The 16476-nt window shown below is 41.5% G+C and overlaps 2 protein-coding genes across 2 annotated transcripts; one reads left to right on the forward strand and one right to left on the reverse strand.

Annotated features, from left to right (window-relative positions):
• Positions 1-7950: 7950 nt before the first annotated feature.
• On the forward strand, positions 7951-10167 carry MELLADRAFT_115405 (uncharacterized protein; the record flags this gene model as incomplete). Its single annotated transcript, XM_007405840.1, has 5 exons — positions 7951-8833; positions 9088-9237; positions 9272-9322; positions 9358-9445; positions 9519-10167. 5 exons carry the CDS (start codon positions 8077-8079, stop codon positions 9733-9735), a joined length of 1263 nt encoding a protein of 420 aa, XP_007405902.1.
• Positions 10168-13121: 2954 nt separating this feature from the next.
• On the reverse strand, positions 13122-14923 carry MELLADRAFT_103001 (uncharacterized protein; the record flags this gene model as incomplete). The annotated part of the gene is made up of 6 exons (XM_007406230.1): positions 13122-13294; positions 13754-14076; positions 14147-14164; positions 14260-14316; positions 14422-14675; positions 14849-14923. 6 exons carry the CDS (start codon positions 14921-14923, stop codon positions 13122-13124), a joined length of 900 nt encoding a protein of 299 aa, XP_007406292.1.
• Positions 14924-16476: the final 1553 nt, after the last annotated feature.

Consider the following 16476-nt stretch of genomic DNA (forward strand, 5'->3'; position numbering starts at 1 on the left):
TGTGAGAGGAAATCTGCGTTACTCGGGTATCTCATTTAAAACAGCCACCTTCTTACTCTGACATCTTGACCGATCTTCTGTCTCCAGATAATGACGAGGGCCGGGGTGAACGATCCACAGCCATTCAAATTGTATGTACTTACCTAAACACAATCAACCAAACGTGAATCAAATCACTCAAATAGTGACTCTTGCCTTCCTAGCTACACGAAAACTCAATTTAGATATTATGTGCAATTAATTTTCAAAGACGCGTGTAAGGTCGCTCGCCCTGTTGACTTTGTAAGTCACTCTTTTCCAATCATTTTACCCAAGACAGAGGACTGAGATGTTTGAGAAATTGGTCTGATAGCGCAAAGACGCTCCGAAACCCAGTCCAGACGATTTCATATGGATCACAGCAGGTTTTCCTGTTGAACCCTTGAAAGATGAGCAGGTTCAAACATGTGATCAGGAGCTCTTTAAGTTTATGGCAGCTCTTCCACTTCCTCAATAGACCTTTGACTAGTTCTGGACCATCATTGAGACCTTTGAATGAATTCGCTACGTTTTTTGCCCTTTTCAGTCTTTGTAACTCTCTTTCCAAAGGTTTGTTTGCTTTGTCAAGGCAAACTATACAGCTATTCAAGAAATTTGTGTATTGCTAAAAAAACTAGTTGTTTTTGTTGATGATTTCCTCCTTCAGCTGATACATGGCTGTATTAAATTTTGTTGATTTTGTCTTCTAGGCGGTGATGTGCTCCATTGCACAGGACCAGGCCTGGGTTTCTCACAGGACAATGGCCCCATTGTCTCTCTCTATTGTGCACTTCTGAATTTGATCAGACTTCATGATTTCATGGAAGCTCGATGTATTGTAGAAGAAGATCGTGCAGGACTATGATTGATAGCAGCTGATTCGGATTGATGCTTTCTGCCGATGCCTTGATGATGACTTTTTTTGAAGTCTTGTTGATGAATTTCTTCAAGTCGTTTCCCTGGTATGGTACGCTGTACAAATGAACTATGAAGTGCCACCTGCTGTGACCACACCGTATGACGGGTGTACAGAAAGCCACTGTTTTTTGTAAGTAGCTCAGAGGGAGTCTCAGAGGAGTCTCAGAGCGACAGAGTCTCAGAAAAAGACTGATACGAATACTTCGAATGTCACGCACCTCGGAGGGCTTCATCGGACGTTACGTTCCCTCGGATCCCGAAGTTTACATGGAGCGCGGTGTAACAATATAAACACCATCGCATCCAGTTTTCTGGAAGGACGCTGACCTTGAGTGCAAGAATGCATGTCGCAAAAGCTTCCGTTGATGAGTTCCGCGATGAAACATTGTTGGTATTGTTGGATGACCCGATGAATGGGTTGTATTCTCCTTGGCTGCCATCATTCTCAACATCCGAAGTTCTGGTCACCAGGGGGTGTAGTATGCTTGTCAAGGACCTTTTGCGTCTTCTACTTCTGGGAGACAGCTTTTGTCCACTGATCACATACGCTTAAATGCTGAGTCCCTTGCCGATAAGTTCATCCTCTGAATCCATATCTCCCCAGTAGCCTTGTTCAGTAGCCTTCACATTCACAATATATGTTTGCCAAGTGTTACAAATCTTTTCAGAAAGAGACCCTGCTTGAAACCCTTCGCTCAGCTTACCTTTGTGATCATTTAATTCAAATAAACTTGAAACTTTTCATTATGAAATCCTATAACTTTCTCTTCTTCATTTTTCAATTCATTTGTTTGATATCGGCAGATACACAAGAGTTTAGTCAACTAGAAGTACAAGACTCAAGGCTCGGAAATTCTACTCGCGCAAGCACTCTTGAGAGGCGTAAAACATCAAAACCTAATCCCGTGAAGTGTTTTTCTGGTCCTGAAAAAATCAAAGCCGATTTGAAGGATTGCACCAAGTTAGTTATAATGTGTCAAAATTTTCATCAAGTCTTCATGCTTTACTGAGAAATCCTTTTCTCATTATCAACATATAGGATTGCGACCCATCTGGCAACCGATCGTACGCAATCATGCGGCTTCTTCAAGACTTGCATTGTGAGATGAGAAGAAACATACTTATGAAAAATCATTCGGAGCTGCCAACTTCTGACCCTGACAGCATGAACGGTTTGATATCTGCAGTTAATGACGAGAGCCGGGGTCAAGACACCGCAGCCAGTGAGATAGTATGTATCTACGTGAACATAATTCACTTAACATGAATCCAATCACTCAAATAATAAATCTTGTTTTATTAGCTGGACAAAAACACAATATAGACATTACGTTCAATTGATGTTCGATTCCGAATGCAAAGTTGCTCACCCTGTTAACTTCGTAAGTGAATCTCTTTTGATCATTTGAGCAAAGAAAGATGACTGAAATGTTCAAGAAATTGGTCTGATAGCGCGAAAAAGCGTTTAAACAGAGTCCTGATGATCTCTTGTGGATCACATCAGCTTTTCTTGACCCCCCTCTCGAAGATGACCAGGTTCAAGTATGTGATAAGAAACTCATTGAGTTTATGGCTTCTATCCCACTTCCAAGAAGTTAGCCCCTAGGTATGGCTAGCAGCCAAACACAAAGCAAAGTAACAGTGGCAACACCACACAGGGATTAATATAGAATAATGGGAGAGCCCAGCAAAAACGATCTTGAAAAACCGCGACAACATATTATTGAAAACAATAGAGCCACATAAATGACAAAATAAATTGAACAAAATAATCTGGAAACCAAATGAACAAACACAAAAGAGTTCTCCAAAATGTATAACAGCAAGAGCCCCTCCAAATGATCATATGATATGATGATCAGAAAAAATCAAGCAATTGATCTAAGCGGAATGGAAAAAAAGTGGGGATGTGAGAGAAGTGAAGTGGTAGAGACAGGGACATCAACATTTCCACAAAGGTAAAGAAAGACCAAAGATCTCTGACCTGTCAGCAAGATATAATTCAAGTAAAGGATCCATCATTTCTACATTCCTGTGTGGATAACAAGTGGTCAACAATCATGAGACCATCTCTTTCTGGAGAGCATGTGTAACAAAATCTGAAGTAGCTAAAGTCAGAACCCTTTATGTCAATACCCTTTGGTGGCAAGCAATGTTGGGCCCATGTGATGTGATGTGCACAACAGTCAGCTTTTTGGGGGGTCTGAGAGGAGCATTGCATTGGCATCTCAAAATCCTGTTACAATGCTATGTGATACACATAACACATTGCAGGCTCAACTTGAGTACAATTCAAGGACAACCCTGCCTCAAATTCCGCATAAATCATCTGCTATACCTTGCATTGTGCGCAAAAGCATTTACCAACACATTCAGCTGGAATTGCAGTGTGTATCAGCCCAAGTGAATGTATTGGATTGCTTCGCCACACGCTGTGATGTGATGTGATGCCCACTTTTGGCAAAATTCAAGGGTGTCAAGTTTGGGTTTCTTACAGTTTTTACTGCACAAAAGCCTCCTACTGTAGCATAAGTTTATGTAATATTATAAAAACAGGAAAGCTTTGAGAACTTCAGCTGGTAAGTTATATTTAATATTATAAAAAAGGAAAGCTTTCAGACCTCCAGCTGGCACCTTAAGTGTACTCAAATTTATTTGTGCCTCATTACCTAGCCAAGCCAATTACAAATATTTGAAAAAGTCAAAATAAGCAATGAGAGGAATTGACTCAAGCTTGAACAAGCCTCATCAAATTCAAATAGTGTAATGGGTTTCTTAGCCAGCCAATTTGAAAATCAAGACCCAATTAAATAACAACCATTGGAACCTGACAATTTAATACCAGAGGCTGTTGAAAAAAGAAAAGTAAAGAAGGCCAAAACAGAAGAGCTTGAAATGCTGAAATTAGATTAAGAATTAGCTCAGGAGCATAGATTGTTGAGTGACAATACCAAGGGTTCAGGATTATCCAGACTGGAATTGGCTAGAGAAATGGCTGATATGATCACCAAGTTTTGCTCAGTTGGCCTTTCCCTTGAAGAGGCTTATGGCTCAGGAAATTATCAATGATATGAAATGATCTCAAATATTTTGCCATTTCAAACTGTTTTACAAAAAATTCAAACCTAAAAAACATTCTTGTTACAAAATTATCAAGCTGCTACAATGTGGTTATCAAAAGAAAAAAAATCAATCCAAAAAAATGTAATCCAAAGAGGTTTGTTATATTGTCTACAGGAACTTTCTACAGGAACTTGAACAGGAAGATTGACTATGATGGCAATCAATTGTAGGATTCTTTTCCTAAAAAGAAAATATTCAAAGACCTCCACAATCTCCTCCCCAAAATCCGCAATTTGATATAATGACTTTGCTTAACTTACGGATGTGGTGTCATATTACAACCAGTAAAATGATGAACTGATCCCAAAGATTTGAATATCTTCATAGCAATGTCCAATCAGTATAATTTTTGAAGGTTTTATAAGATTGATATAATAAGTTTTCTCCTTAACTTCTGCATCATCTACACCATCTAAAATATTGGTCTAATTGATTGACATATTCATCATTGAAGCATTGTTTTGATTTCCTTTGATTTTTATGAACAATAAGTTATAAGAGATGAATTTAACCTAATTTAAAACCGCTAATGTTTATGGCTGATTGAGATCTGAAGCTACATACTCATTATTGGCCTAGGAGATGGTGGAGCATTGATAGAGCTAGACTTATGACACAGTAAAAGGTATGAAGGTATTTTATAGTAAGTAAAGCCTCTGATGGTTGGTGGAGAGGTGTCTTGATGGATTGGTGGAGAGATGGATTAGGTGGCGTTGGATGTATAGAACCTTGATTAAAAAGGGGATTAAGTCGTGTAAAACTGTTACTTCCAAGGTAACTGATATGGGATTCAACCAGATCTTGAGCTTGCCTTCCTTCATACCTTGGAAATCAAAATGGTTGGTTGGTCGATGACTTCGTGGTGTTGGTCTGCATGAAGGGATTGAGTCAGTGATCAAGTTGGAGAATGGTCAGTTGGATTCAGTCGGATGAGACATTGGCTTGTGATAGGCTTGACTAATGATTGGATGGTTAACTTGCTCCGATCAACTTGGTCTCATCAAGTTGGTTTTATGTTGGTTGACATAACTTGGTTGAATTCTTGGACACAAAATCCAAGGACTCCCCGTATTTTTCTGTCCGAGCCAAATATGTTGGCAGTGTGGAGGTTTGTCAAGGTTGGTCTCTCACTTGGTATTGGTCCCAAATCTTCGTTTCACAGCTCATTTGGAGTATACAGCTCTAGACCGCCCCCTATGTGGGATAGGCAACATTTCAAATTGAAATACAGCAGAAAAAAGGGAGCAGTACAGCTAGGTCAAGCTTCACATGGGGGGGGTGGTTTTAGTAAAATCCCCCCAAAAACCATCAATTCAACACATCTTGTTGCGCGGCGCGTCAGGCCGCAACCCGGAAATTGACTTTTGGTGTGGTGTGGTCAGAAAAAATGCAACACAAGCACAGCGCAGCACGCAACACTCGCGTTGCTGGCTCAGGGTTGGCTGAATTCAGGATCCAACCAGTGGATGTAATTAAAGAAAGATTGTGTTGGACAGAAGTTTCTCACATCCAGCACTCAGACTCTCCTGACAATTGCGGCAAAAATGTGTTTAACTAAATCAGGGTGACAAGTCGTCGTGAGAAGCAGTAAAAGTATCTGAACAAAGTGGGATTCGAACCCACGCCCGAAGACCGCCGATCACGCTTCCAAGAGACCTGAAGACGGCGCCTTAGTCCACTCGGCCATTTGTCCACGCGCATTCCGCACGTCAGCCATTGTCGATCGGACAGCCAGCTCCCGCAGTCACTGCGCTATCTTGCGCAGTGACTGCGGATCAGCTGTGCAGCTCTGCTTTTCTACACCACGGAGTGGTCCGGCCCATCTGCAGACTGGGACAAAGGCCGTCTGCAGACGGGCCTTTTTTTATATAGTCACGGACCGTCTGCAGGTAGGCGCTGGTCCCACCGTATGCAGACGGCCTTTCGAATATTGCCTGTAGCCAGCCTGCAGGCCGACTGAAGACAGGATGTAGAGGGTTGACTGCCGGTCTGCACCGGTTTGGGACCTGCTCGAGACCACTCACAGATAGTGCAAAGGCTCAACAAGAAGCCAGTGAGATACTGCCAGCCTTGAAATGCGGCTAGCAGATGCTGTTTTAAATTAATCAAAATATAAATCTGTTATTGATAGCATGGTTTATTGGAACAGACATGTATAAGTATGATAAGATAAGTACATAATATGAAGATACAATTTGGGTTCCAATCAATCCCATTATCCAAACAAATTCATTTCTTCTATTGGCCAAGAATCAATTGATGAGTTTTCCAAAACATTTGAATTATCAATTTCAATTGATCTCCATGATGGGTTGGGGCAAGTGCAAATCAAGTCTTCTTATCTGGATTGGTCAATTTGATGATATGAATATCTTTCAAGACATCACCTGGAGAAGTCGATCGACTAAGTCATTTGATTTGTAAATATTCCTTCTGTAATTGGTGGACTGATATTATCAAGGATAAACTTCAGACATCATCACGGGTTGATTTTGATTCGAAGGTGAAGAAGATGAATGTACAGCCGGCAGTAGGGTGAAGAGAGAAGAATCCAACAAATTTGGTTGAGGCAAGTCGATATCGCTGAATGGAAGGTTGATGCAAATTCACAAGTTAACAAAGTTCTCCAAAAGTGAGTCAATCAAAGTGGACTTACATATGTAGTAGAACAAGACAAAAGGCGAATTCTAAACCAAAAAAGAAAACCAATCGTTTTCGACAGATAAAATCAGATCCAATTGAGGTACTAGATTTCCAAGATGAAGAGATATGTAACTCAAAGAACCAAGTTAAACTATGATTCAAACCTGATTCATTAATTTAGAAGAGTGAAGCATCAGGTGTTGGAGTAGAAGTGAGGACCTTTTAATTTTGGGATCATTGATCAAGTGATAAAGTTTAGAATTTGATTGAGATCGCGTCAGTTGAAGACCGATGATCATGAAGCGCACTTGAAGAGATTGATAGGTCGGGAAGCTTGATTGTTATCACTATCAGTGCTGACCACTCGACCCGGATTAGGTTAATTGAACGGTGTTGTCGATGAACGGAACAAAGTAAACAGGTTTGATGAGCTCAGGACCCGACCAATTGAAGTAATGTCATTTCTTAGAGAATTTGATGGAGAACATAGAATGTTGGATACCATCACCAGAGATTGGGTTCGGGTAAGAAGACTGATGGAGGCAAATAAGACTCATGAGTCTATACAAAAACAAGCGACTCTGAGTTCAAACCTGAGCCAGGATCATCACGAAAGACACCAATCATATCGTGATATTGGTTTCACGAGTGATTAGCGACTCTTGATGTCCTCCAGACTCAAACTTGACAATGATATCACGTAAAAACTACACTTGGCAACCTTCTTTCCAGGTCATTGATCGTTTTTTTTTGCAAAGGTTTGACAAAATTAGCAGGCAGACAGGCCGCCACCGCGTATTTGGTCTGACGATGGCCCAGAGGCCGACTACGGCCTCGATTTCTCTTGTCCATCTTCAGGCGGTCAGTGGGCCGCCGATCGATGGCCTGCCAGCCGGTCTACAGGTGGCCCTCAGGAATGACCATTCTCAGACTAAGAAAGGCCATTTCTAGACTCAAAGCCCCTCCGTGGTGTAGTTAGGTTAGGCTCTCACCGACCATTTTCAGGCCTCTTACAGGCCACTTGCAGGCCATTTCCCGGCCATTTCACGACCCCGACAACGCTCAGACCTCACCGACGCTTTTTCTGCTCAAGAACCACTCCGTGGTGTATTGTTTGTTTTCAATTGTTTTGGTTTCGGTGGTTGTCGAATGAGATCGCGAGTTCGGGTCAAGCCCCGTGATAAGTGATATGTTTGATTTTGATCGGAAGTTGCAGTCAATCTTCATTCTTCCATAACTTGGTACTCACTCATGAGTTTATCTTATCATTGGAATTGGTTTGAGGAAAGTCAAAACATTCCAAATCAACCATCTCAACTCAGCGCTCAATCAAAATCAAATTAATTCAAATTGTAATGGACTGATATTCATCCTATGGATATCAATCACATTCAACCATCTACTTCTGAGCCTTTCAATCGGGCTTCAACAACTTTTGCTATCGGCTTCAATAACCTCTCAGAAAAGGCGATCGGAAAGATGAAAGCTAATAATGATTCATCATTACCTGATACCCTCACCCAACAAACTGGCAGCGATCTTAAGACACTCGAGCAAACCGATTCAAATGATTTAACGTCTCTACCTTCAAACCACAAAAACCCAAGTCTATTCGAGGGTGCGGGCAAGTATCTATTATCAGGTGGAATCGCCGGAATGGTCTCACGGACTGCCACTGCTCCATTTGATCGGGTCAAGATTTATCTGATCACTTCCGAAAAACCACTTTCAATTCAACCTCACCCTTCACCTTCATTCGCCACACTTTCCGGTTCACGTACAACGGTTGTCTTACCTGCTCAACAACCTATCTATCGTCTCATCCCAAATTCATCAAACCTATTGATAGCCGTCAAATTAATTTATCAGGAACCTGCCGGAGCTCGTCCTGGACCGGGTGGTCTCCGAAACTTTTTCGTCGGTAATGGACTTAATGTCCTCAAAATCTTTCCCGAATCAGCTATCAAATTTTTAACATATGAATATATTAAGATGGCGTTAGGTCAAGGCTGTTTGGGTATGTCACCTGCTACTGACACTAATGGAAATCTGACCAACAGAGCAAGGTTCTTGGCTGGTGGATTAGGTGGGGTAGTGAGTCAGTTTGCAATCTATCCTATCGAAACTTTGAGTGAGTTCTCTTATCCTGTGAGCATCTTTCAAATCTTAATGCCTCCCTTGACATCCAATCAAAATTGAGAGACTTGAGACGATGTCAAATCGAATATTGAACTTACCATGTCGAATCAACCTGGCCCATAGGTCTCATTGTCTTCAATTGAGTGTTGCCGCATCTCACCTGCATCTGTAGAGATCGCGCCATCATATTGTGACTCTATGCAAGAAAATTGACTGATCATAATCTTGTTGGCTTTCGTTGTCCAGAAACACAGATCATGAGTAGTACCATCAATCACAACGTCAAGAGGTCAGCCTTACTGTTCCAAACCATTCGACGACTCAACGCAAGTGGCGGGATAAAGTCGTATTACAAAGGCGTAGCTGCAGCGACAGTAGGCGTGTTCCCATACTCTGGTATGCTCAACTTACTCATGAATGGTATAACTAGAATTGACAGCTGTGTTGACGATTGAGATCATTCTTGAGCAGCAATTGATATGTCAGTCTTTGAAGGCATGAAAAACTCTTATCTAGTCGCGATTGGAGAGCCACCCGGTGTGCTAGGTACATTAGCTTGTGGCGCGCTCAGTGGAGGGATTGGAGCTTCTAGTGTTTATCCAATGTGAGTCAAAGAATCAGACTTTGGTAGCAGCAAGAGATGCGAGAATCTGATGTTGTTTTGATGTACACCTTAGAAACCTTGTACGTACTCGACTACAAGCTCAAGGTACTTCAGCTCATCCGGCTACATATCGAGGGATAGGAGACTGCGTCGAGCGAACATGGAGGAAGGAAGGATTCCGAGGATTCTATAAAGGACTTGCACCTTCTCTCTTCAAAGTGATGCCCGCTGTTAGTATAAGTTGGTTGGTGTACGAAAGAACGATTCTCATGCTGGATGGACTCTCATAGAAATCTATATGAGAAAACCTTGACTTCTTATAAATCTATCTAATGATGAAGTGGATAATGAGGTTAATGAGTTGAGATTTTTTTATTTCACAAGACCGGGTGTTTTTTGTACATTGGGGGGCCAATATTGAAGTTACCATTGTGTTTATTTGTCAATGTGTTGGTAAGTTCAATCAGTAGATCTATCGACTTTCTTGACTGTTTTGTTATCTCTTCTTTACGTACCTACATATATACATCTATCTATATGCTATTGGGACTTCTTTTCTCTTCACGATGTTACTTATACAATCTATCTAGATTTCTTTGGCTGGTATGTTATCTTTTGGTTTAGAAATGGTGTTAATTATTTAATAGAATTCTAGAGTATGTAGTAATAGTGGTCAATACCTTTGGTTCTTCTTTTTGAACTTTGAAAACTTTGGATCATTCAAACTTGATGGTATGGTGCTCATTCTGGCTCTTGTGGTTAAAGATCACATCCAGCTAACAGCTGTTTTGGCTAGACACTTGTCCAAGGTGCTCATTGCTTATGTGGTAGCTCTTGTCTGTTCAAGGAATTCTAACACTGTGTAGATGTCGTATTTTTCCACTATGCAAAATAGTGGTGCTCAAAGTAGACCTGGTTTCAAGAGAACCCAGTTGACCCAGTTGCTTTTTGGCAATAAATTTCTGTATCAGGTTCACATTTGTTGACAGCTCACAGCCAAAAAGTCAACTGGGTTGACTGGCTCTACTTTGAGCACCACTAAGGATTTCAATCAATCTCAAAAATGATCAGGAATGCTCTGTTAATGTTGAATAATGCAGCTTCAATGCAGAAAAGTGCATTGTCAATGCACATGCAGAATAAATGCAAAATTACTGCATTTTCAATCATTTTTGTCATTCAAGTCAATCATTTTTCACTTGAGAAAAAAACTTCACCTGTGGGTGTAAAGCAAGCAATGAGCTCCTTGCAAAGGGAAATTCTGACCTTCAAAAGTGTTTTCTTGTTTATGGAAGTCTGAACAGATGGTGCACAACCCAAATAATCACAAATGGTGCATTAGAATGGTCAAAGTTTTGGCTGGAGTTTGATCTAGATTTATGTAAATAAAACTTCACCCATCCCCTCTTTGTCTCACCCAGGATTCAGGATGAGCCCCCACCCAAAAAATGTAGGTAGTGGCCTACCTATCCGCCAACCCGTCCCAAACCAATGTAAACCCGGCTTCCAGAAGCCCCCCCAAGCCCACACCCAATTGCCTTGAGCCCGCAGGATACGAGGGGGGCACAGGCAGGATCTGGTGTTATACGCATTTGCCCCCCTGCCCCCATACCTTTTGGGTCCCAAAAGACCTGACCAAACCCTCATCTCAAGGTTTTGGGGGCCAGGGACCCCTTGGGGTGTTGGCTTTGCAACTATGCAGGATAGCACAGGATGAGCGGATTTATCAAAGTGCTGTGAAAGTCTGGGTGGTGCAACACAGTGGAAGTTTGATACTCATGACATATTCAATTTGTCACTTCTCATGCTGCACATGCATATCAGAAAGCAATGTCTTCCTTCCTGGAATCCAACCATGTTATTGCAAAGGATAGTACTCATATGTTTAGCTTTAGGGTTGATTCCTCTCTTGGAAGTGCAGCTTAACAAGTGTACACCTTTATCTCCTTACATCTGCCATGATTGTGTCTTCACAGAATAATTTTAACAAATTTTGATATCCCCTTTTTGTAGTGGTCCCAAACACATATGGTGTTGGGGTTCAGCAACATTGAGTTCTGAAGCTAGGTAGAAGGAGATACAATTGCCTTGGTATCTGCAAGGTCTGCTGAATGGAGTCCTATGGAGTCCCAAAACACAATATTTGTGTGTCTCCCAATAGACCAATACCTTCTTCAAATCTGGGTGATGCACCTTTTGTCAGCATTGGCTATTTTCACCTTGTGTAGCACAGGAATTACTTGTGGCAGGCTCAAAAGACAAAATTCACTGAGATACAATGGCACATTGCCAAATCTCAGGAGTTCTATGTCCTGTCATCAATATTGGAGACTTGGATACTTGCTGTGAGCTTTAATGACAACTATTTTTGACTTTTCTCACCTATAAAAGGCAATGTGGCTGTGGTAGATAGCTCTAGCAATTCCAACATAGAATAAATTTTGATGCAAAAACATCATTTTGGCTCTCAGCAATCTTTTTTCTGGAGAAACACACCCAGCACACCAAGTGGCGCCTAGGTGTGAAAAAAGACAAAAAAACATGCCTTGTAGTGCCCCCAAAAATATCAGTGTGCCCACAACCTGACTCAGGCTACAAGCAACCTATTCCAAAAATACAAAAGCACATGTATATTCACAACACACAAAGAATAAAAGAGAAACAAAACAATGCAGGTCACAAGCAACCTATTCCCAAACATTCATAACACAGTGCTCATCATTAATAACCAAATTGCCTCTTTCTTCATTTGTACATTTTAGGGAATTCTTTTTCTATTCATCATCAAATTAATTCTAAATTTTTCATTCATTCAATTTCTCATAGTATTCTTCAGATATTGATACATAAACCATAGGGAAGAACACCATGTCTGTTTTGAGGTAGCATGTCGACATGCTCACACCAATTAATTTCCGTAGAGGGTGGATATAACCTACAAACAGGTCTGAGAGCTAAGCATACAATTGCCTTTGTCAAGAGGTTCAGACAGCAAGATTGTTAAATGGGCTCCTTTGTTCATAGTTCCATTGACAAACGGTACATTTTTTATTGTCTATTATTATTAACAAAGGATTTACATTTTCTAGAGACAAATTGAATAAAGATCTGTTCAAATTTATTACACAACTCTCCATGTGAGCACATCGACGTGCTCATGGGGGACGGACATGGTGGAAGGCCTTGACTGTTAAACATGAAGTATGATCACACCTTTTGCTTGTTCAGTCTAAGTCTATGAATAGGCAACTTTTCAAGCTTAGATTGAATGAAAAAACTTACGTTGCAGGACGTGGTGGCTTTGTTACAAGTCAAAAGATAGTTTGTTCTGACAATGAGATAAATTTGAGCCGTTGATTGATATCAATCCTTTTGAATCTTCTAGTTCGCTAGTGATTGCTGTTGATAGTACTCTCTGAATTAGTAAGATCACTATTCAGGGTCTTCTACAAACAGGTACAGTAGTGTGCCTTATCCCAGGGTAACCTAATTTCTAACGAGATCAAAATAAGAGTTTTACTTCTTTGTTTGAATAACGAATCTGGGAAATATATTGGGTTTTAGTCGTTGAGGTGATTTATGGATTTTAGTTTGATCTAAATCTTTGGAACAGTTTATATATCAATTTTTAGAGCAAGAAAGCAATGATGGTGTTTTTAGATGAAACAACTATAGGCTATAGAGAGAGATAGTATTGGTCTAGACAGATATTTTCTAATTCTAAAGTTATCGGCTGGTGATTCAGTTTAAAAAGGTCAAGTGCTTTTCTAATGATTCTAAAATTTGTGTTATAAAGTGTTGGTTTGTGATAAAATGATTCTTGCTCTTTCTCGGTAATCAGCTTGGTAACTATATAATAGTCAGAAAGCTAGAGAGTGATAGAGTGATAGAGTGAAATAGATAAAAAGAAAACTTACTTCCTCCTCGTCCTGAACTGAGCGTATCAAATTGCGCAACTCTTCATCCTCCTCTTCAGTCCCACTGTCCATCTTGCTCCAGCTTTCGGCAGCTGCAAGCCAAAGCTTGAGCTGAGTGTATCGGAATTGAAGCACTCGACTGTGGGGACTTTTGGAAAGCTCGGCAAACTCCTGATGGGTTTCTAGATCAGTCTTGAAAACAGTAAAAAGATCAATAAGGGTGTGAACTACACAGTAACGAGATTTTGACTTACTTTTAGCCAGATGGCGCATTCATGAAAAACTTTACCCTTCTGCCCATTCGACCCAAATGGGCTAAGAGCTTCCAAAGGACGCATGAAAAGCAAATCCAAACGGTCAGGTCGTGCTTTTAGGAACTTAAAAGCAGGACCAGATCCGCCTGGAGCCGGAGTCTCATCTTTCACCGAGCGTTTGCGACCAGATCGGGGAGCTGAGGGTCGTCCAGAAGGAGTTACAATGGATGTGTCAAGAACATCGGGCTCAGATGCCGCTCGGTCCAAATCCTTCTCCGCCTCATCCAAAGCTTGCTCGTAATACCCCAGAATGGTGCGATCAAGGATGTTGACATGCCTTCGCCACTCGTACAGCGCGTGCACCGGCATCGCCCAGAAGTTGGGACACTGAGCCACTTCAGATATGTTGGTCATCTTGGTTACCGCACCATTGCTAGTAGAAGCCAAAGAGGTGGAAAACCTAGATATTGGATTGTCCAAACAAACATCAGTACACAGTGATAAGAGAAAAAACAACATAGATTACTAACCCAATACTCGGATTAAGACTATTCAAGCCGGAGGGCCATCATTTGAAAGAAATTGATCACAGAAGATAGTCAGAAAGTTTACTCGTTTAAAGGAAATAGATTGAAGAATGTACGGGGAATAGACTTGATTGGGCCCATCAAGTGGTACTGTTCCGGTACTTGTTTGAGACCTAGACAAACATGATGCACAACATTTAAAAGGAATGGTATGATAGTCAGAGAGAATCAACATCGAAGGAAAAGCCATAGAGAATGGAATGGAAGGCAGTGCTTACGTTGCAACTCGCTTGTTAACATGTTGTACTGGACTGCTGGGTGCCGGTCTTTTCAAACTAGATCTCACCGACTTGAGTGATGAAACTGGGCCCGTTTGGGTACCAGGGCTTGCTGGATGATCAGGAACGGCGGGGATCTTGGCTGGTACTCGAGCTGGCAGACACCATCCGTTTTCCTCGACCTCACGCACCGTATAGAACTCGCCTGGAGCTACTTGAACCACTGGCCAGGGAAAAGGTAACACATCGGTCAGCTGGGAAGCCCGTAAGACAGTATAGGACGGAAACATGAAACTCACAATTGTCTGGGGGATGACGCGAACCCAAATGCATTGGTGAATTTGACACTGACCCCTGCCACGGCTATGGGAAAGTCAGCTGAATTATTGCAATGGTAAAACTGATCGAATTCCACAAATCAACTCACTCTACCATCAATTGCACTGAAACTCCCGCCCATTTCGCCGATATATCCATTGCATCTCGATTCTTGGTGATTCATTATGAAATATTGAAAGAAAAAGATACTTTGAGTGATCAAATAAGAAGTTAACTTGTATTAAATCAAAAATAAGATAAGGTATCCAATATAAAATTGAGTCAAGGCCTTATCTGAAAAAAAGGACGGTGGTTAACTTGGAAGACATCCATCCTCGGTCTCAAGCTGGCCTGTCTTATACCCGAAAAAACATTAGTTTGGCAGTCACAACCTAGAGAGACCAAACAGAAAGGCTCACCTAAGAGGATGCCCACACGCATGGGCCTGTGTGTGGCTGATGCAGAAGCCGAGCGGGATCGAGAGGAAGGAGACATCCATCGTAAACCAAACGAGTTGTGCCGGATGAGGACCAAGAGCCAAAGGAACACATCCTGATCCGGCTCCCCGGTGGGCACACCCACGGGATTCCCCGGTGCTACAGGTCAGTCTGTGAAAGGTATATAAGCCTATCTGGGAGGCTATCCCGAAGCGTTTGCCAGGGGCTTTTGGCTGGGCAGGGGAGGAAATTTTGAACAGAGAGCTCATCAGATGGTTGGATGCCACTGTGCGCCACCCTATTTTTTTTAGTGCCAAAAAGTTGACTAATAAAAATTGGGAAATTTGATATTGACTGAACAGCGGCTGAACTGCTGAGAAGAATATTTCAACTACCATTGAATTGCAACTTTGCAGAGCGTCGCCCAGTCCCTAATATTACTCGTTCCTTTTGTAGGCAGGGTTGGTAGTTATGCACTCTTGATACTTGAGTGTGAGTTGTAACATTCTTGAAACCTGTAGGACTGTGTTTCAAGAATCGAATTTTTTGTATTTTGAATTTATATTTTGCTTTGTCTGTCTAAGGAGTAAGTTGGTTTATTCTCTAGGCTGACACTTTTGCTCTATGTATCTTTGCTCCTGCAAAATTCTTGGAGAAATCAAATCCTTGGAAAGATTCTCTCCCAAGGATTTGAGTCCAATGACACAAAAACCTGAGAGGAATCTGTTGGCTGTGCTGTATCTAAGGCCCTAACTACCAGCTGCCTTCAGAGAAATTCTCACAAGTCATCAACCGTCCAATCTTGGCTTTGATTCCACAGGTTTAGTATAATTTTTCAAAAGGTGCACCCCCCTGTTTTTGTGTTGGGCAAGGCAAAATTGGCCTTCCCCCCGGCCTTTTGGGGTTGGTGTGCCCCTGTTAGGTTTAGGTCTATTCCACCCAGTGACTGTGTGATTATGGGTGTGTTTTTTTGTTTAGCATCTAAATTTCCCAAATGCATTTCAAACTCCTGAAAAAGATGAAGGGAACAGGAAGAAGGACAAGATGATGATACTTCAATATTTGAGTTGAAGCAGAACAACCCAATACTATTGTTTTGGATGAGGGGTCTGAGAACAAGGATTGGGGGAAGGATGGCCTTTTCAATGATTTTTATTCATGAATGTTGAAGAAATGCCCCTTTGATTTATAAAACATGCTATTTTTGATGTTGTTGACAGTTTTTTACTCCTTTTTGCTTTTGGGGGGAGTTTGACGCTGACGCTCCAGAGGCACACCTCAGTGCCCCCACTATAGGCGT

The sequence above is a fragment of the Melampsora larici-populina genome (genome assembly GCF_000204055.1).
Source record: "Melampsora larici-populina 98AG31 unplaced genomic scaffold MELLAscaffold_5, whole genome shotgun sequence".
Lineage (NCBI taxonomy): Eukaryota > Fungi > Basidiomycota > Pucciniomycetes > Pucciniales > Melampsoraceae > Melampsora > Melampsora laricis-populina.